At 39.4% G+C, this 22,188-nt stretch overlaps 1 protein-coding gene across 1 annotated transcript; it reads left to right on the top strand.

The window, feature by feature from the left end:
* The first annotated feature begins 1,095 nt into the window (after positions 1-1,095).
* Positions 1,096-20,455, top strand: LOC308101653 (uncharacterized protein). Its single transcript, XM_080451080.1, has 14 exons — positions 1,096-1,294; positions 6,486-6,566; positions 8,895-8,972; positions 10,307-10,369; positions 11,324-11,491; positions 11,596-11,700; positions 13,162-13,203; positions 13,354-13,374; positions 14,032-14,076; positions 14,182-14,226; positions 15,348-15,449; positions 15,685-15,709; positions 15,860-15,942; positions 18,882-20,455. The coding sequence occupies exons 1-14, from the start codon at positions 1,234-1,236 to the stop codon at positions 18,893-18,895; spliced, it is 933 nt and encodes a 310-aa protein (XP_080307206.1). The 5' UTR covers positions 1,096-1,233; the 3' UTR covers positions 18,896-20,455.
* Positions 20,456-22,188: the final 1,733 nt, after the last annotated feature.

The following is a 22,188-nucleotide window of genomic DNA, read 5'->3' as shown; positions in this document are numbered from 1 at the left end:
TTAACGTCCATTTGTACACTTCCGAGGTTAAATTGCCACAGTACCACTAAACTGATCCAGTGATTCACTTCACTCATTATCAGCTAAGTGCAATATTATTACTATGATTTCTTTATGGCGAGACTCCTAATGGCCAAGTCGTGGAGGAGAGGTTCTGTGATTGAGTCTGTTCTCTGTGTGTGTGTGTGTGTGTGTGTGTGTGTGTGTGTGTGTGTGTGTGTGTGTGTGTGTGTGTGTGTGTGTGTGTGTGTAATCCGTGTACAGTATGTGTGTGTGTGTGTGTCCAGGGCTAATTTCCCAGGTCCGATCACCAAAAGAGAAAATCTACACGCTGCCAGTAGGCATAGGAACTAAGTCCCAAATGTTCTTCACATCTCAAGTCTTCTCATGTTTTGTCATTTTGAAAATATTTCACTTATAATGGAAATAAAAGGCGGTTGGATCGGGCTGAAACTTTGCCCAAACATGGAGACTGACGTAACAGTAGGCTATAGATGTAATAGTACAGACGTCATAGACTCCATGATCCACTTGGAAGCCACACATTGGCCAGCTAATTTATTTACATTGAACAAATTTCCTCCGGGATTAACAAAGTATATATCTATCTCTACACCATTATTAGACCCTGGCCTGTAGAATGTAGGATTTCTATGAGGCCCTTGTCAAGATGCAGGCCCAGGTAGCTGTTTATGAATGCTGACCACAAATGACCCTGTCTGTCCCAGCTAATGATTACAATGAATTCCTTCAAGTACCTTCCTTCAACCTTCACTCCTTCAAAACAGTTTGGTGCTCCTCTTTGGTGCTCACAAGTGAAACAATGCACTCAGTGCCCAGTCTGCCCACCCCCAGCCCCTCGGGTCTCAGATAAAGTCCCCCTTGCGGACCCTGCAACGCGAGGGCAGGAAAAAATAAGAAAGTCAGGAGTTGGCTTGGCTGTTACTCGCAAACACACTCCTCAAAGCTGACTTCCTGTCAATTTGGTTCAAGATTTCTTCCACTGGCTCATCTGGGCACCCCCCCCCCCACACACACACACACACACACACACACACACACACTGTTTTACCAAACATCAGGAAGGGAAGCTGGTGTATTTCCTCCCCTCCTCTATCTAGAGGAAGTGCCAGAATAAGCATCAGCAACGGAGGGCTGGGGCCTTTTCCACTGGCCTCTCAGTTCTGGTCTGTGGAAGAAGGACACGGAGGGGATCGCTGCCGTGGAAACACCATGGAGACCATCAGGGTTGTTATCCTCCTTCTGCTAGCTTCATTCCTGGTCTTCACGACAGGTATGGTCACCATTCTATCTATACAAACCCTTTGATTGTGTCACATTGATCAATCTTTTACACTATTTTGCTGTGTAACTGCAGATTCTACAGTAGATGTTCTGAGCTCAGGATCATCAACATGTTAATGTTGTATATACATATAAAATCTCCACACAAATGTTTTATTAGAATTGGGCGAGTGCATCTTTGGGCATGTATATATATATATATGTATGTATGTATGTGTGTGTGTGTGTGTGTGTGTGTGTGTGTGTGTGTGTGTGTGTGTGTGTGTGTGTGTGTGTGTGTGTGTGTGTGTGTGTGTGTGTGTGTGTGTGTGTGTGTGTGTGTGTGTGTGTGTGTGTGTGTGTGTGTGTGTGTGTGTGTGTGTGTGTGTGTATATATATATATGTCAACCCCAATGTATACTAGTTCTCTGGAGATCAGGCTGATATATGTATATATATATATCTCAACACACACACACACACACACACACACACACACCCCCTGAACCATCCTTGCGTGGTTAACTTTTAACCTACAGTATGTTAGTATTTATGTGTGTTTTGCTGAAATATTTCCTCATTTGATACAAGGAATGTATACGGTACAACACAAAAGTCATATGTTAGTCATATGCTGTAGAATGAAAGTCATTATTGGCAAGATATACTGTACATTTTACAAGAAAATCTGTCACAAAGATTTTGAGCTCTGCGGGCAAAAAAACAGAAGCATAAGAATCTTCCAGATGTATTCCTTTTTTTTTGTTTGTTTGTTGCTGTTTTGTTGTTTTCATCTTGTTTAATTTTGTCTTGGTATGTGCAAAGATTATGACCGTACCCAGAGGAGTGTCACAGTGTGTGCCAGAGACACTCTGGCACTTTGAACATTAGCTTGAGGGCATCCAGACTGAAAGAGTGGACTTCCGTTTAACCGGGCAGAGATAAGACTGTGTGCGTGCGTGTGTGCGTGCGTGCGTGTACTGTCTGAATCTGATCGTCCTAGTCGTTAAATAAACTAGATTAGAATAAAAGGTTGTTTGGAAGACCTGGTATAAAAAAGGTTGAAAAAAAACAAAGCAAAGAAAAACAAACCTAAGAAAACGAGAGGGGATCGTTAATTAAGACGTGAAAACATGCTGGCAAGTGACAGATGCATTCTGTTCCTTGGTTGAAGGAAAGGGGAAAAAGAGGTTGGCTCTTTGGATTGTTTGTTTTCCTTGCGCGAGGCCGGGCACACATCCAAAAGAACCTTTAAACTGTTCTGCACTGCCCAGATAGGTGATCTAAGTGGCAGATAGCCAGTGGGAACCAAACTGCCCTCTCTCTCACAGAGAAGAGAGATCATTGTCCTCAAAAGTGACAAGTCCCCAACTCCCCATCGGTAAACATCTGGCACGGCAACACCCACGCCGTGGCTCACACTGGAGCCCAAGCCCAAAAATGTCTGCACTTTAAAATGTCCGAGCCCGTCATTGTCTAGAAAGGAAAAGAAAGTTAAATGGAAGAAGCAGGAGAGGAGAAGTTAAAGGGATAGTTTACCCCAAAATGACTTTTTTTCTATCGATTAGTCACCCCATGGAGACTTGAATTCATGGATATTTTATATTTTTGTCGCATTCCTAAGCCAATAATTTGATGACCAGCGGACAGCAGCGGTAGGCAGCGGTTCCGGTAGGAGATACAAAGGAGACTCTTTGTGTCTCCTACCGGAACCGCTGCAGGTCATCAAATTATTGGCTTAGGAATGCGACAAAAACAATAAAATATCCATGAATTCAAGTTGACTAATCGATAGAAAAAAAGTCATTTTGGGGGTGAACTATCCCTTTAATGCTTTTCAGAAATATCTGGGGAAAATCCAGATTCATCATGATTCACTCTAGTCTAGAACAATCCCCAAGCCTGACGAGGCATTAAAGAACCGCCGGTGTCGTTGCTCACCCTTCCCTGCCACACACGCACACACACACACACACACACACACACACACACCCACCCACCCACCCACCCACCCACCCACACACACACACACACACGCACACGCACACGCACACGCACACACACACACACACACACACACACACACACACACACACACACACACACACACACACACACACACACACACACACACACACACACACACACACACAGCCTCTGACCTGCCACAGGAAACGTCCTTTGACATTTCTCATAGTCAGGCCTGATTTATGCGTCGTCGCATGACGGACGGTGTCACACAGCGAACATATCCGATCTACAAGATTGGTCGTGACACCGGCGACGCGCGACAAAGTATAAACCGGGGTTCAGGACCATCGAATGAGTCAAGTACTGTATTTAAGTACAATTTTGAGGTATTTTTACTTTCCTGGAGTATTTCCAATTTTCAATACTTTTACTTCTACTCAACTACATCTCAGAAGCAAATATTATACTTTTACTCCACTACAATTATTTGAAAACTTTAGTTACTAGTTATTTTGTAGATTTTGATTATTATTACAAAACATACATTACCCACTTCAGTCCTATATGCATTTCGGCCATTTGAAAATTGCCGATCTACAAGCTAAGCTCACAATGCGTCGCTATTCTCAAAAGATTTTTTATACATTTGAAAGTCTTTTTTTTTTTTTTGTATTTCTACATTGCCGTATTGATACTTTTACTTAAGTAAAACATGTGAGTACTTCTTCCATCAGTTATCGTATATGTCTTGCAACATGATGGATTCATGTGCTGACTCTTGTGGAGAGGCTCACACTCTTTTTTTTTTCAACAACTGTGTGCCGTGACTGTCTGTGAAACACCGAGGGTGGAAAAGGGTGCCCGAATCGCAACTGACAGCCGTGAAGACAGGAAATCCCGGCCTGCACCTTTCAGCTTGGAAGGGTCAAGGGACAACAATAGTCTGTCTGGGACAGGATGCAGCTTAACACACTGGCCTGGCCTCCCAACAAAGGATATCCATCTCGACGTGTCGGAGACGCCACCTCCGCCATCTTGACTTTTAATCCTCGCTGTGACACTTGGGAGGATGCCTGCCTTTGTAGCAGACGATGACCTTTCAAACTACGCCAAAACAGGCACGCTGAGAATATTTATGGGCCCCCTCAGATCCTAAGAGATTCATTTATTCGGAGGAAATGTTATATGTGTTAGACAAAAATACTTATTTTTTTCCCAATAAAACTCTACAGTATATACTTGACCTGAGTCCCCCAGGGGTCAATAGCCAATCTAGATCGGCTATTTTCAGTGAATGTTCACCTGTTTTTGCCAAACGTTGACTCATTATGACGTGCCCAGAATGGGGATCCTAGGGTCCAAGTCATTAAATGACGGGAACACCCTCAACATGTCAATCATCTGTCCGTCCATTTTCATAACTGCTCATCCATGCTATGGTGGGAACGGTGCCCAAAATGTGAAGAAGGGTGTGGTTCAAATAAGGGGGGTAGGAAGTAGAGAAGGAGGGGCCATTCCTACCCCTTACTAATCAACGCCACCTCAACATACAGTCTGTCGTTGTGCTCTGATTGCAGTGGTGTAAAGTAAATAAGTACTTAAGTACACTTCAGCGGCAGCCCTATATATATATATTTTTTTCTATACAGTTTTTTATACATTTGGAACTTGTGAAACGGGACATTCTTGATGCCGATTCTTTTGCTCTTTTACTCAAGTACATTTTGAATACGGGACTTCTACTTGTACGTCCTATTTTTGGGTAAATTTTTTTTTGGTTAAAAAGGTTAAAGTACTATATTCTGATAGTAATCATTGCTACAGAATATTTGTTCGGTCACAGGGGTCTCTCCAGCTCTTTAGTAAACAGAATATATAATACATTTTCAGGTAGGTGACAAAATGTAAGCCAATCAGGAGAAAGCACTGAAAATGCATTTTCTGTTTAATAAAGAGCTGGAGAGACATGGGAGACTCCTTTTACTGAACAAACACTCTATAGCAATGAGTACTATTAGAATATAGAGCTATTTAACACTTATTTCAACAAAGTAAATCACTTACCCTACCTTTAAGTAAAACATGTGTTCCATCACTATCTGATTGTAAACATCAGCAAATTCATTAAAATATTTGACATTTTGAAGGAAATCATCAAACAAAACAAGCTCCAAAAGACTGAAGCCACTGTTCTGGGTGACTTCAATGACAAGAAAGGCACTATAGGTCAAGCTATGAAACACCTTGGCTTTGACCAGTGCATCAAAGAAGCAACTACAGACAATGGAACTCTCAGTTCAATTGTTGGATATTCAATATTTCATGTTCTTGCTAAACAACTGATCATTTATCTCTTTCCAATAATAACATGTTGTAGATGACTAACTAACCATGTTTAATGTTGTCCATTCCTTGTATCAAACAAGGGAATAGTTCAGAGAAACACGTGTCAATACTAACATACTGTGGGTTAGAAGTTAACCACGCAAGGTTGGTTCTGTGTGTGTGTGTGTGTGTGTGTGTGTGTGTGTGTGTGTGTGTGTGTGTGTGTGTGTGTGTGTGTGTGTGTGTGTGTGTGTGTGTGTGTGTGTGTGTGTGTGTGTGTGTGTGTGTGTGTGTGTGTGTGTGTGTGTGTGTGTCTTTTGGAGTCCAAGACATAACAGACCTACCCAAAGAGTACTGCATTACGCATAGTAGCACGCATTACATTATACTGTTTCATTTACTCATGGTACAGATTGGTACTGAATAGGCATATTGACAGTTCACCTATTTCACCCCATTTCACCACACACTCACTTGTCTCATGTCATGTGTTCCATTGAACCATTCACACTGATTTGGTATCGAGGCTGGTTTGATCCCATCGCAAGATGGCCTTTAGTTTAACCTCTGAACCTTGAACTCATGACCCTGACTAAACACAGGAGATAAGAAATATCGCCTTTTTCTTTTTTACCTCACCAACCCCCTGAAACCCCCAAAGCATTTGGGGGTTTCAGGGGGTTCCCTGCAGCTAAATGATTGAAACTTAAGAACCAAATGGACCCTTACCAGTGGGGTCCGTACACTCTCAGAGTTATGGGGGGTCCGTGGCCTAATGTGTAACAAACAGGGGGTTCTTGAAATTAAAATGTTTGAAAACCACAGTTTTTTTCAGCATCTGTCAACACTTGACAGCTGACAACATAGTGTGGGCTTACTCTGTGTTGTGTTGTGTTGCTTCACAGTTTCATCACACGAGACGTCTGCAAACACTCTACCAGACTCTCCTAAGGATGAAGCTAAAACCAACAGCAGCGACCAGTCAGGTGAGAGCTGATTTACCATGAATAGCTTTAATAAAAATAATTAATAGATGAACCCACACACCGTCTTCACTTGCTCAATAATAAAGAATACACGTTCTATTATTATAAAGGCAATGTTTCGGTCAAGGACCTTCCTCAGGCATCTGTTAAAACAGCATGGGAGGAAAGAGGTTTTAATCTTATCAGCCACACAGTAAACCTGGAGTGGTCATTTAATTTGGAAAATAATTGGTATTTTTGTGTACTTTTTAAACTTTAACCCTGGGGAAAATGTATTTATTTATTATTTAAATGTATTATTTTGATTCATTTATTTTATTAATAAATAGATCAAATGTTCCAATTTTTTTTCAAGATTTTATAAATGTTTCAAAACCTTTCCTAAATTTCCGCCCCCCCCACCAACATTTTGGAAAGTATAAAATAGAGCTCCAGTAAGTGTAAGACTTAGTTTAACACATTGACTGCCAGAATTATTTCAGATTTTTTGCAGTTTATTGCCAGGGGTTTTTACATTGAACAAAAAAAAGTACTCAGGAGCCGAGATACAGAATTTTAAAGTTTTAAGTTAACAAGGAAGTGGATAGGAGTCTAAATCTTCGAAAAATCATATCTCCTTGGTCTTTGGGTCAAATTAAAAATAAAATAAAAAAAAATAAATGTTTTTTTTAATTTTTTACTAAAAACGAGTTAACTCGATCTTGGCAATCAAGTGATGGATTCTAAAAACGAGTTAACTCGATCTTGATTTTCCAGTGCAGATTGCATGTCCTGCCATGGGGGTCCAACTAATTGGTCCATGTGAGACCAGTTTTACCTCTTTTCAGAACTAGTCAGAGTAAACGAGGTGCATTGTGGGAACTACAGGCATGGTCAAGGTGCAAACATCGCTTCATAGAATAGATGATTTATTTCTGCTGTATTTTGCTTTAAACTACTTAAGCTGGGAAAATATAGACAATACTAGCTCATGACACATTTCATTGTGAGGTGCTCTGAGCTTGTAGATCAGTTATTTAAAAGAGCAAAAGTCACCTATAATGACATGGCCATATAGGCATGATAGGGACGCCTAGGTTGAAAGAGGTTAGAGGACCTAAAAACCCAGCCTCCGTTGATACTGAAAGTATATTGCGGCAGTGGCTCAGGAGGTAGAGTTAGTGTCGAAGTGTCCATGAGCAAGACACTGAACCCCTAATTGCCCCCGATGAGCAGGTCGGTGCTTTGCATGGTGTCCTCCGCAATGTGTGTGTGTGTGTGTGTGTGTGTGTGTGTGTGTGTGTGTGTGTGTGTGTGTGTGTGTGTGTGTGTGTGTGTGTGTGTGTGTGTGTGTGTGTGTGTGTGTGTGTGTGTGAGTGAATGAATGTAAAGCGCCTTGGATAAAAGGCGCTACATAAATGCACCATTTACCATTCATAGCATACTCTTTGACTCAGTGACATTTAGCTGTTATTGTGTTTATTATGAGTTATATAAAGACCTCAGTATAAAGGTCTTATTACCTCTACTCATTACCAGGTTCATTGGGTTCATTCTCAGTTGTACCGACCGTCTACCATGTGCCAACTGTAGCATTATGTCAACGTGTGTGTGTGTGTGTGTGTGTGTGTGTGTGTGTGTGTGTGTGTGTGTGTGTGTGTGTGTGTGTGTGTGTGTGTGTGTGTGTGTGTGTGTGTGTGTGTGTGTGTGTGCGTGTGTGTTTGTCTTTTGGAGTCACGTTACACTTTCACATTACAGACATACACAAAGAGTGCATTACGCATAGCACGCATTACATTATACTGTTTAATTTTCTATCTACTCGTGGTACAGATTGGTTATTAGGCATATTGAAAGTTCACCCATTTCACCACACACTCACTTGTCTCATGTCATGTGTTCCATCACACTGATTTGGTATCGAGGCTGGTTTGATCCCATCCCAAGATGATAGATCATAGTTTAACCTTGAACTCACTCCCTGACCAAACACAGGAGATAAGAAATATCACTTGTTACCTCACCCCGCCTCCTTGAAACAACATCATTTAAAGTTTTTCTTAAACAGTGCTGGATTGATTATTCCAGTGGTTCTCAAAGTGGGGTTCACCCAAGGGGTTCCCAGCTAATGCTTGATACTTAAGAACCAAATGGACCCTTACCAGTCTGTAACTGTTCCATTTGTGCACTCTCAGGGTTATGGAGGATCCGTGGCCTAATGGATAACAAACTGTCCTTGAAATTAAAATGTTTGACAACCACAGGTTTATTCAACATCTATCAACACTTGACAGCTGACAACATAGTGTGGGCTTACTCTGTGTTGTGTTGTGTTGTGTTGCTTCACAGTTTCACCATCTGTATCTGCTGAGACAATTCCTGTAAAGACTGATAACTCCTCCGAAACCGGCAACAGTGACCAGCCAGGTGAGAGCTGATTTACCATGAATAGCTTTCATATTTCATAACAGCATATAGGAGGAAAATAAAAAATGAAATAGATGAACCCACACACCGTCGTCACTTGCTCAATAATAAAGAATACACGTTTTATCATTGCGAACGCAGCGGAAGGAGGCGCGCCGAATGTCCAATATAGACGTACCATACATCAAATGAAAGGTCTTTGAAAACTGAACACACCTGTCAAGGTTGCGTTTAAGCCCGCCCCTTCCCCCGGAAGCCACGCCCCGGAGAAGGCTCCTAAAAACTCCCCATTGAAACCCCATGTTAAATGAAAAGTGCCCGAATCGCTCCGAAACTTTTTCTACCTCCCCTAAGTCGGGGTCTACGAACAAATACTTCGGCCTCGGATTTTGGCTCCGCCCCCCGGAAGTGGGTGAAACAGGCACTTCAAACACTTTGTTGAATTGTTCAAAAACATTCAACGTTTTTTTTGGGTGAATTTTTATTTTTCTAAGATGCTCCTTTTAACGCAGAATTTTTTGGTATTTTTTTTTTTTTAAACGCCTTAGTTTTCGAGCTGCGTTCGCTTACCGCGTTCGCGCGTCTTACTTGTTATAAAGGCAACATTTCGGTCAAGGACCTTCTTTAGGCATCTGCTAAAACAGCATGGGAGGAAAGAGGTTTCAATCTTATATCAGCCACACAGTAAACCTGGAGTGCTCATATCATTTTGAAAATAATTTAACCCTGGGGAAAATGTATCTATTATTTAAAAATACATATTTATTTATTTTATTATTAAATAAATAAAATGTTCCAAAATGTTTCAAGATTTTTCAAATGTTTCACAACTTTTACAAAATGTTCGCATTGTTTTGATTTTAACTACTTATACTGCAAAAATAGACACTCTACGATATATGGGATCATATCCCATTTCATTGTGAGGTGCTCTGAGCTTGTAGATCTGTTATTTAAAAAGTCAGGTTGAAAGTGGTTAAAGGACCTTAAAACCCAGCCTCCACTGATACTGAAAGTATATAGCATACTCTTTGGCATTTAGCTGTAATTGTGTTTATCATGAGTTACATAAAGGCCACAGTAGAGGTCTTATTACCTCTACTCATTACCAGGTTCATTGGGTTCATTCTCAGTTGTACACCGACCATCTGTCATGTGCCAACTGTGGCATTATGTCAACGCGTGTGTGTGTGTGTGTGTGTGTGTGTGTGTGTGTGTGTGTGTGTGTGTGTGTGTGTGTGTGTGTGTGTGTGTGTGTGTGTGTGTGTGTGTGTGTGTGTGTGTGTGTGTGTGTGTGTGCGTGTGCGTGCGTGGTGTGTTCTCTGAATCCACAGGAACTACAGCTTCAGTTGCTGCCACCTCTACTCCAGTGACCACAGTAAAGGCAGTTGAGATCAGTGAGTGTCTCCAAAACATTTATATTTTGTGCATAGACTCCAGCCCACTGGGCGCCCAAATAGCCATAGCCTCTGGCTGCGCCCCCCATATCCCTCTCTAGGTCGTCCTCAGACGAGCCCTCCATCGTCGTTTCCAGTCATCCCGGTTCTCCATACATCTGGCCAGCTCGTCGGACTTCGCGCTCCTGCATCTTTCTTGAGTACATCCACATGATGTTAATGTGGGACGGCCCCCCATGGCAGCCCCCCCAATTTCGAAATGGCTATAATATAACTCACAACGTGTCACATCGCGATGAGTTGTGAGCTTGAAGATCTGCAATTTTATTGAAAATGTGTGAACATTTGTGAAGATGTTTGACAATTGTGTATCTATCATTTGTAGAGTGAGAGTCATATCAATCATTTAGGCAGTTGAATACAGGTGTATTAAAGGCACTGGACATAAAAAGTTAAAAGTTGAAGATGGTTTGAGGCTACATATCTTTGCTGTTGGTTCAGAAACCTCCATAATCTCCATATTTAAACTTTGTAAAAAAGCATCCTTGATGTCTTGTATTGGGTGAGACTTGTTTGTCTGTGCTCTCCCTATAATGTAGGAGTTACAGTAGCAGTGAGAAGGGACCAGAATATAAAGGATATTGGGAATTGGCATAACGAGGGGTAAAACAAAGTCTCCCAGAAAAGAGTTATGACCAGTACTTTTTTTTCTTTTTAAAAAAAAAGCTTTCAGTATTGTGTATCCCTTGCTTAGCCGGCCCGGTAGTAACCACTGATCACATAGGCCTATGGTAAATCTGCCACTATATGTTTATTTTTTATTGTTACTGTATACTGTACACTGACAAAAAGAAAAGAAAAGCAAAAAGAAACAAATTGCAAGGATGGCACATTAAAGAGTGTTTCTTATTAATATTGGTGTCTTGTGTCTTGTTTACTCTTTTTTTCTTCCAGTTAATTCTTCCAATGATGACACACTGGTGACAACTCTGCCTCCCGTCCAGGATTCCGCAACGACAGCCAACAAATCTGAGCCATCAGCAACAATACCACCACCACCAACACCAAAACCAGCGACAACACCTGTAGTGAACCCACGTGCTCGAACTCACGGCAACAACAGTGAGTCTCTCTGCTGGATTAAACGAACTGTGTATTTAATAGTTGAGTTGCTCACATTAATAATTAAATCTGTCATCCTGTCATTTATTTGTGTGTGATATCAGCAATAGACTCGGAAAGTGAAAAGATAACCCCACCAGTCTCTACTGAGGATGAGAGTCTTCCAAAGGCCGCTAACTCCTCGCAAACCAACGATGGCAAGCAGTCAGGTGAGAGCTGATTTACCATGAATACAGTAGGTTTCATATTTATTCATTTACATGAGACAGATGGTACCGTTACAGTAGGTAAACAGCATAAGAGGGAAAGCACAAGCCACTCAGTAAAACCGTTGTTTGTTTAATTTGGGAAGTGTAAAAACATTTATATATTAACTTCAGTTAGCTAATTTAACACTTTAGTATGGGTCACTTTCAGAATTAACCACTTAAGCCCTATTTCCAAACCTTTAAAAAAATATCAGATCATTTCTAAATTATTTTTGAAAATAGATCATCTACTACATGCTCACAATGTGTCCCATTGCAACGCAAGGTCTATAGGGAGTAGGGATACCTATAGAGATGCCAGGCTTAAAGTGAATTTGAACCACATGAACCCTAGTGTCCCTATTCTGGCCATGTCATCATAGGTGAATTTGGCGAAAATAGGCAAACATTTGTTGTATTGTGTTGTGTGTGCATTGTGATGTGTTGTGAGTTTGTGTATCAAGGTATTTTAAGCGAAGATATTTGGAGTAGAGGGAAGAAAGTCGCGAACCAAGTATAGAGCCCTGGGGGAACCCGGTCAACTAAGTACATTCGGGTTTAAGTGGTTAACGTAATATTCCAGATTCTTCTGTGCAGACTGCATGTGGATCCTGCCATGTGGGGTCTGAACCACTATGATCTTTGTTAAAGGGATATTTCACTTTCAAAAAAACTTTTGGTCATTTTATCGTCTACTCAGGCCTTTGTGAACCCCCCAGACAGTTTTTAAGTTGCTCGATTCAATATTTAGACATTTGATATTCATTTTATCAGACACGCCCCCTTCCTATACAAACCCATTGTAACTTCAAACTCCATTTTAACCATGTTAGATTCATCAAAAACACCCGTCCTTGGTTCTGGTGACTCACCCTGCCCCCCTAATACGCGAGGGGGCCGTGTTTTTTTCAATTACTTTTTTCATTTATTTTAAATATATTTTTTTGAAAATTGAAAAAATAAAATACAATAAAAAAATAGAATAAAATAAATGAAAAAAAATATCGGAAAAACACGGCCCCCTCACGCATTAGGAGGGCAGGGTGAGTCACCAGAACCTAGGACGGGTGTTTTCGATGAATCTAACACGGTTAAAATGGAGCTTGACGTTACAATGGGTTTGTATAGGAAGGGGGCGTGTCTGATAAAATGAATATCAATTATATAAATACTGAATCGAGCAACTTAAAAACTGTCTGGGGGGTTCAAAAAGGCCTGAGTAGATGATAAAATGACCAAACGTTTTTTTGAAAGTGAAATATCCCTTTAAATTGGTCATTGATAAAAGCAGAAAATGAAATATAACCACGAGACCATGTCTTGTCTTGTCTTGTTTTGTTATTTTAGTTGTCTAATTCGTTGGAAATTGTGTGCATGTTCTATTTATTTACTTATTTATTCATTCATTTTAATGATATCTAGAGTCTGGTCCAAGCAGCAATGCCACAGCTCCGACAGACAAAGGTATGTATAGCGTACTAGTATCAAACTAAACTAATGCATTGTTAAATAGCAGTGAACCTTACCTCTACCAAATGCGTTGGCATGGATTAATTATATAAATTGCATCCTGTATATGATGCAATATAAATTAACTATTAATCACTTTTCCAGCTCCAGGCATGCCCGCTACAGGTACGTTTCAAGAAGCCTGTATGCATTTGTTTTTTATTTTGTTTTTTTATATCTGCTTTGACAGTCATTGTTATAGTTAGATTAGAGGACCACAAATGGAAATTGTATTTGCAAAATACAATAGAATGTGCTTTTATGGGACTTCATAATCTAAATTGAACTTTTCAGGATTCAAATTCAAAAGTATCAAAAGCAGCAGATCTACAAGCTCAAAACGCGTCGCTTCGCGCCGCGTTTCAAGCTTTTGGATCTGCTACTTTTGATACTTTTGTGTGACACTTTAGTATGATCAAGTAGGGCGAAAAAAAAACACTACAGGTTAAAATATGGAGATATGAGGTTTCTGCACGACAGAGACGAAAAAGGAATGGTTATGCACATACACCTTGGTCGCTGGTGCAGGACTAAACATGAACAATTAAAATAAAATAAAGTCCGCACAGGCAGCTGCTCCTCCGAAAAAGTTTAATGTGCTATGGTTACGACGTTTGGACCATCAAGTGGCCTTCCTCAGGTGCCACCTGAGGAAGGCCACTTGATGGTCCAAACGTATAATCCAAAGCCTTGGTTTCAGTTTACAAGAATGCTTTTTTTTTTCACAGAATGACCAGTTGTAATGGTAATATTATAGTATAAACCGTGTATCTATATTTGCAGATAAGACAGACAAAGCGACCCAAAGTCCTCAAGGAAAAGATGCTGGTAAATTGTAGAGAAATCACATTCACAAAATAATTATTGATCATGAATCATCAGTTATAGAATCTAAATCTAAAGAAATCTAAAGAAAACATTTGGATCATTTAGGTCCACAGAGTGGCAACCCGAAGGACAAAGAAACTCCCAAATCAGGTAAGAAGAGACCTTTATTGTGGTTGTGTACATCAGTGTGCATCTGTTGGTTTGGTAGATTATTAGATTAGATTTATATTAAATATAAAAATATCTAAAACACAAGATCCTGTGTAATTAAATGAAAAGGTCTACAGGGATAAACCCGGGATTTATATGGATTTGAATATCACTAGAACCTCCATTATTGCTCCAACTGTTTCAGAAAAGTATTCAGCATATCTAATTTTACTAAACAAATACCAATCCTATTTAATGGTATAGTTCACCCAAATTTTCAATCAATTGCACACCCCATGAAGCCTTGATTTATTTATTTCTTTGAGATCTTTTTGTTTTTGTCATTCATTTGAGTGCAAAGACGGCGGATTTCAATTCGCAGAAAAAGTGGCTTCAAAACGGTCTGTAAAAACCATGGGGGCTCCCTTTGTCCATTCATTTTACAGTCTAGGGGTGGAAACAGTGGTTGGTGATATGTATCGGAGGACAACCACATTGTCTATCCTACAGTAAACCCTCCACATCACAACATACGAGCGAAAGGAACAACAATACACATGGAGGGAATAATTGGCAATGATTACATTAACCCATTCAATCCGGGCATGTATCTGTGTCATAAGTATTTGGCCGTGGACCCCCATCTCAAAATATGTTGTTCCATGGAGTTAAAAATGTTCGCTTTAAAACATATATACATATTTAAAGATTTGCAAAAAAATCATGATTTTTTAAAAGATAGCAGATCTACATAGTGCGGCACTCGGTGAATTGATTTAATATTTTATTAGTCCGAAATGTAAACAGTATGGAGGTACAGTAGTCTTACTGTACCTTATTTAGTCATATATAGGCAAAAAATATATAACTCAAAAAAGTCCTGGGATCTTGTTTCTATTGTGGTCGTATGTATTCAATTCATCAACATAGCATAGAATATTATGTCATCAACAAATACAAACTTCAAGTTCAATGAACATAACCTTCCCTCTGACCTTGGACAGATGTTAAGCCTAAAGTATACTCCGTAGTGTGATGGTGTCACTCACCAAAAAGAAATTATCTGTTATCAGCTTGTAGATATTTTCTGCTGCTTCTCATAGCAGTGTCTTTATCTACAGACAGAAGACTTCTGTGGATTCTTCTTCCGGTCCTCGGCGTGGCTGTGGCCGCTCTCGTCTTCATTTTCAAATTCAAATGCATGAAGGTCCACGACCACACAGGTAAGTGTGTTTTGAATGTACAGTACTAGGGTATAGTCATTTGATTGTAACATTTATTTTGCCCGCAGGTGACTTGAAATGCATAAGGGTCATTAACTGCATTCAGTGCAACGATAAACTTTAATATACATTTTAATCTATAATTAAATTCATATAAGAATGAGATAAATGTGCAAAGATAAATAAGGGCACGTGTGTTTACAAATGTCCTGCCTTTGGTATGTGTGTCCAACAGAGACCATTGATAATGGCACTGAAAAGTGAGTATATCAGGATTTTTAAGATATTGGTTTGTTCAGTGTCAAGTTAAGTTAATTAACGTATCTACATACTAAATTACAATATGCAATGCTGAATTACAATGTAACAAAGTACGCATGTATTCATTTGTGTCCTTTGCTTCTATGCAGTGCATCTTTCCAAAGCAGACCTGAGAGCACCAAAGATGGAGTAATGCTTCTGGGCGTGAAATCGTCAGGCGGAGAAGAGAACGGTATGCATTGCTTCCCATTCAATTGTTCACGACCACAATGTTCAAAATGAGAGCCTGTTGACTTTTGTCTATTCATAACTTAAACCCCAAATAATCAATTGACCAGTCCACCAGGGGTCTATACTAGGCATCCTATATTTTCCCCTGTATACCAAATATCTTTGCAGAAAATCTACAATCTCTGCTATTTTTTCGGAATGTTTGCCCCAGAATATAGGAGGGATGCTAGGGTTTATGTGGTTAACCTTTTGAAATATATGATTTATACACTACAATAGTCTGTAAGTGCATTATAGAAATATCCCTATCGAATAACATAGTGGCAAGAGTGTCTCTGTTTACACCCTTAATTTGTGGGTTGTTTTCCTCAGTTACTTACAGTAGCCTACAAATTCCTCCATGTAGTGTCATACACATTTAACTAGTACATTTAAATGTAAGAAGCTTTTATCCAGAGCCACTTACAAAGCAAACATTTGTTATGAAATTCAAAATGATTTAAGTTTTGTGAGTGAAAGTCAGCCATGATGGGCCTATCTTCACAGACACAGCTTCCTAATAATAAAAAAAAGAAAACAGAAAAACAAAAACTGTGTTTCGCACAAATAAACAATTAGGCTTTAGACTGCAGGGCCACTTTTTTTTTTTTAGGTTCCTTTATTCTACCCTCGTAGCCCTGTTTCATCAGGCATGCATTTTGCAATTATTCCAGGGAAGTTGGGAGCTTTTAATATCTCATTGTACGTGTCCCGTAATGGGCTGTGGGCTGCGCTGGTTGAGGGAAGGTGTTTCCTGTGATTTTGCACCCCACCCTTGAACGACCAGCAGGGGCTGAAAGATAGGGACTTCCTCACGTAAACACACAGATTATTTGGGACGGGAGCTATTGTGTAGGCCGGCAAATGTCAGTGTGGTCCAGACACTGTGTGTGTGTGTGTGTGTGTGGTGTGTGTGTGTGTGTGTGTGTGTGTGTGTGTGTGTGTGTGTGTGTGTGTGTGTGTGTGTGTGTGTGTGTGTGTGTGTGTGTGTGTGTGTGTGTGTGTGTGTGTGTGTGTGTGTGTGTGTGTGGTTGTGTTGTGTTGTGTTGTGTTGTGTTGTGTTGTTTTTTTATGTCCATGAACACACAAGCGTAAATGTTTGTGTGAGTGTGTAATTTGTATGTGGTTTGGTAAATTTACTCACAACCTTTTCACCCCACCCAAAAGTACCATTCAATTACACCACGTTTCCTCTGTTAATACTTAAGCATGGCTAGAATACTTGACTGCACCCATGAGAGGAAAACTGAGTCAAGCTTTAGGAATTTTACAAAAGAAGAAGCTGTTTTGGTTATTGCAATCTGCAAAACAATTGAGTTTTTGTCTCCGCCAGGCCTAAGGCATGGACGAGACTATGTTTTGCACCCTGTTCGTCCGTCCGTCCGTCCGTCCGTCTGTGGACAGCTAATCTCCGGCACTGTTGGCTTGATCACAGTGAAACTGTGCACACACACTCCCTGGATGCCAGAGCAGAAGCTCTGACCCAAATGTTTAATGTTTTCCAAAAACAAAAATTCTATATTACTCCTAAGAATTTTGTCCAAACATCACGCAAATCGGTACACCGCAAATAGTCAAGTGATCAAGACGGATCCGTCCGATTTTTCATATTCCATCCTGATTGGCGAATTCCGAACATTGCTGGCCCACAATAACCTACCTGACCTGGCTAAGACCTGTGTCCCGAGGAGCACTTTCTCTAGTTAATGTATTTTTTTAAATCACTTTCCATTTTTGAAAGGTAGCACTTGCTATGCATCCTATGTGTATTATGCATCATGAACATACTTATAAGGCATTATAATCTGCTCATAACCCTGTATAATCAGATTTATAAGAGCTCATAAATACTCATATAATGCTTAATAACATAACCATAACAGTAAGGCATGTTATAATGACTTATAAGTATCAAGTCTTATAATACCTCATAATTGCTGCCAAACTTGCTATGCATCCCAAATTAATTCTCATAGTTATAATCCATCATAATCAATTGATAATGCTTTATTATCACTGTTATGATGTGTCATAATTATTATAATGCATTATTATAATGCATTATACTGTGATTATAAGTTAATATCAAGTGCAACATTTGTAACATTATGATAATTATATAAGGTGTTATTATTACATTTGTATCACTGTAATGATGCATTATAATTACTGTTATAATGCATTACACTATGATCTAAGTTATTATGTGGCCATTTATTACTTTATGATGATTTAATAATGCTGTATTATGTCTAAAATGCCTTATACTCACTGTCATAACGCATTTTAATCACTGTTATAATGCCTTATTATCACTTATAATGCATTATAACTTTTATTACTATAACTTAACTTAACTTTTACTACTAATTTAGTGCATTATAGCAGTGATAATAAAGCATTATCAATTGATTATAATGGATTATAACTATGAGAATTAATTTTGGGTTGCATAGCAAGTGTTACAAAGCAAGTGTTACAAAGTGTGTCTGTCTCTGAGACAGACACACTTTCCTACAAATGCTCTCTGGCAGTGGCTCTCAAACGTTTTAATTTCAAGGACCTCCATAACTCTCAAAGTTACTGATCTGTAAGGGTCCATTTGGAACCCACTCAAGAAAACCTGAGGGTCCCTGGACCCCACTTTGCCACACATGGCTCTCTGATGTATTTGAAGACTGTTGTTGTAAACCTTGACAGAATGATTGATACCTTTCTCCTGTCTGGTCACTCACAGCAACATTGCCATCTGCTGTTGAGTTGAGGAAATGATGCAAATAAAAATAGCCTCTCATTATACAAAATGTAGCAACTTTAATTTTGTTTTTAGAAAACCAACTCAAATGTACAGATCTTAATGACGTTTAGGAAAGATTATCATGTGTTTATCGTGTGTTTCAGCTGCTGCCAGATAAAACCCAAAGCAGGACAAGCCCTGGACGAGTGGATGAGACATGCCACCCCACACACCAGTGGTCCTGGATAACTCCTTAGAAAGTCAACAAGGGGGTGAGGGGGAGGGGGGTGGTTTTAATAGTAAAGATTGAGAGATAGGTTTGATAGAAGGTTTGTTTATGATTCTGTACACTGAAAGAGGTAGAATAAATTGTCCAGTGTCCTTTGATTGATTGATTGATTGAATATTTTATTAGGCAAAAAATGTAAAACAGCACAGTTACATTTAAAATACTTTGTCTAAAAGGTCCGTTCATAAAAGTCCTTCCGGTCTTGTTTCCAACGAGGTCCTTTCAATTATGTTCCAGTTGCACTGTGTAGGCTGTGATAAACAATAACTGACTGGAACAAATTCATAAACTAGACACAAGGGTGGGTGTATATCCAGCATTTCAGGATAAGAGAGCTTATCACTAAAACAAACATACAAATGTAGTTTATTAGGATATTGGGAAGGAAAGTGGAAAGTTTATATAAATAAGTCCTTTGTGTAAAATATCATTGCAGTAGGAGAGCTGATCAGTTCACCAGAGGATAAAATGGACAAATTACTGTAGAAATGTACTATTGAAGTCTTATTTTTTATCCTGTGAACCAAGAAATGACATGAGGTCTATATGAATATGTGTACATGCCCCTTGATTTGTTCCAGTATACTGAGACAAGACACATTTTATTTAGAATTCCTGAATTTCTACATTTTGGGCTACAATGCAGATTTCTTGTACAGTGAACTCTGTTTCAGATCAACAAATGTATTTCAGTCTGATGTAATTAATCATTGTTAATATCACAGTTTTTGTTATCCTTTTTTATTTTCTGTATGACAATCCTTAATCACATTGTGTAGATTATGAGGCCATTCATTTGTTGACTGTTTGTTATCTGCCGTAGCCGAGCTTCACCACAAGAGGGACATAATAGACCCACTGTATGTTTTTCTTTGGTTTGTGTGTCTAAATGATTTGTTTTGCTTGTTTGTCTTTGAAAGGAGGCCTTTACTATTCGCCTCTGTAAATCATGTTGAATCCAATGGTCTTGTCTTGCCACAAACTGCCATCACTAACAGTTGCAGATATTCAAATGGTCAAAATGAATTAGTTCTGTATGCACTGATTTTTTTTTTTTTTAATCAAATATTTAATTCAGATACTACATTCACTATGAACATGAACACTGATGCAGAGGAATGTATGTATTTAAAAATACAGGAACCACTTTCACACATGTGTGTCCATACTGCAAAAAAAAATAAAAATCATGTATAATGTCTCAACATTTCGGACCATGGAAATACATTTTACACACACACACACACACACACACACACAAACACGCGCACGCACGCATGCACGCACGCACTCAAGCATGCACACAGGCATGCATGCACACACAGTCATTTTTATGGAGTTTAAAACGTGGAATATATTGTTTTGCTGTGTAGGTGTGACTGGAAGAGTAGTTTTGTTACCATTTTCAAATGCACAATCACTCATACACTATTAAATCACTGAACATGGGTGTTGCTCAATTTGTTTCTATCCAATGTTATGGTGTGTGGCTGTGTGCAGTGGTGGACTAAGTATTATACTCAAGACTTAAAGGTAGGGTAAGTGATATTTTTTGGTTAAAACAAAAAGGTTTTTGTTAAAAGGTTAAAGCACTAAATTATTTTGTACTCATTGCTATAGAGTGTTTGTTCAGTATGTCTCTCTGTCTCTCCAGCTCATTGATAGACATTTTCAGGTAGGTGACACCATTTCAGCCAATCAGGAGAGATACCCATTTATCAGTTCTAGTTCCAATTTTGCATGCTCATTTCTTTGTGTCATCACTTCCAGTTTCACTTGTTTAATCTGTATCCTGTCTGAGTTCTCTGTCCTGATTCGATAATATTGGTATCCTGACCTGAAAATGCATTTTCTGTTTAATAAAGAGCTGGAGAGACATGGAGACTCCAGTTACTGAACAAACAATCTAGCAATGAGTACTTTCAGAATATAATATCACTTACCCTACCCTTAAGTATTCAAAAGTACAAAGTTAATTTTCTTTTTAATATCAATGCATAGCTGTATTGAAAATTAGAATACCCCACAAAGTACTTACCGTACTCTCCACCACTGATGGTGTGAATTTACCCAGATTATGCCAATATATGGAGATCCCTAGCCAGGCATGGCCAGATTCGTCTGGTTTCCATGTTAGGAGATCCCTGCCGTCAGTGCAAATTGATGTTAGGCAAGGGTTTCTGTTATGAGTGATCTACATGTAGGCTAATATGGAGATCCCTGATCTGATGACAGAGGGAAAGAGAAAGAGGAGGGAGAGGGAGGATATTGAGAGAGAAGAGAGAGACAATAACAATAACCTGGTCAGTGGTCAATGCTGGGTACCAGAACCTGAACATTCAACAACCTCGTAGTTGCTTGCAACAGCGAGTTGCTTGCAACAGCGAGTGACCATAGCTTATAATATAAATTACTTTTCAGTATAGGCCTATGATCTATTTGGGACATCATGGTGACAAAATCATCAATTCCATTTTTCACCACTTGGTGGTGCAAATTGTTAGCATGAATCATGGTAGCAACTATAATCTGGTTCCTGCCAGTACATAGAATTGATTACAGACAAGATTCCATGAGATTGTTTATGGGGATGTTTAAAATAGGAGAGGTAAATTGTACTTGTACTAGTGCTTGTGCTTGTGCTTGTGCTTGTGCGTACCTGTGAGTCTGTGTGTGTCCAGGTCTTACTATACGAGAACCAGTAACAAACCTGTTTCCTGGTCCTCAACAAAATGAACCAAAAAAAAAACACTAAAGCAAGAGTTACAGTTAAGAAAAGATTCAGGTTAAGATTAGGCATTTATGTGTTAGGAATAGGATACGATTGTATTTGTGTTAGGTTATGGTTAGGGTTAACCTGACTTCGCCAGATGGGGGCGGTATTGACTTCACAAACAAATGTGAGGCAAACTTCTTCCGTCTGGCAGTCAGGTTAGGTTAGGGTTAGGTTGGCCCAGAAAGTTAAAGATACATTTGTAAAGAAAACATTTTACTAGGTTACAGCAGGACACGATTAAACTGGTCTTGGGTTAAAAATCTGGTTAAACTCTAGGCAGGGTGGATTAGCAGCAGTATACTGCTAATACTATACAAATCAGTACAAATCTATAAAAGAGGGCTTTTGTGGAAGTGGATTGTTGTCATTTTGCACACTGGGTGACCTACATTTGCAATTCATAAAC

The sequence above is a fragment of the Gymnoscopelus braueri genome, assembly GCF_963280865.1.
Source record: "Gymnoscopelus braueri genome assembly, chromosome: 15".
Lineage (NCBI taxonomy): Eukaryota > Metazoa > Chordata > Actinopteri > Myctophiformes > Myctophidae > Gymnoscopelus > Gymnoscopelus braueri.
The sequence above is the reverse complement of the archived record's forward strand: the minus strand, read 5'-3'. Positions and strand labels throughout refer to the sequence as shown.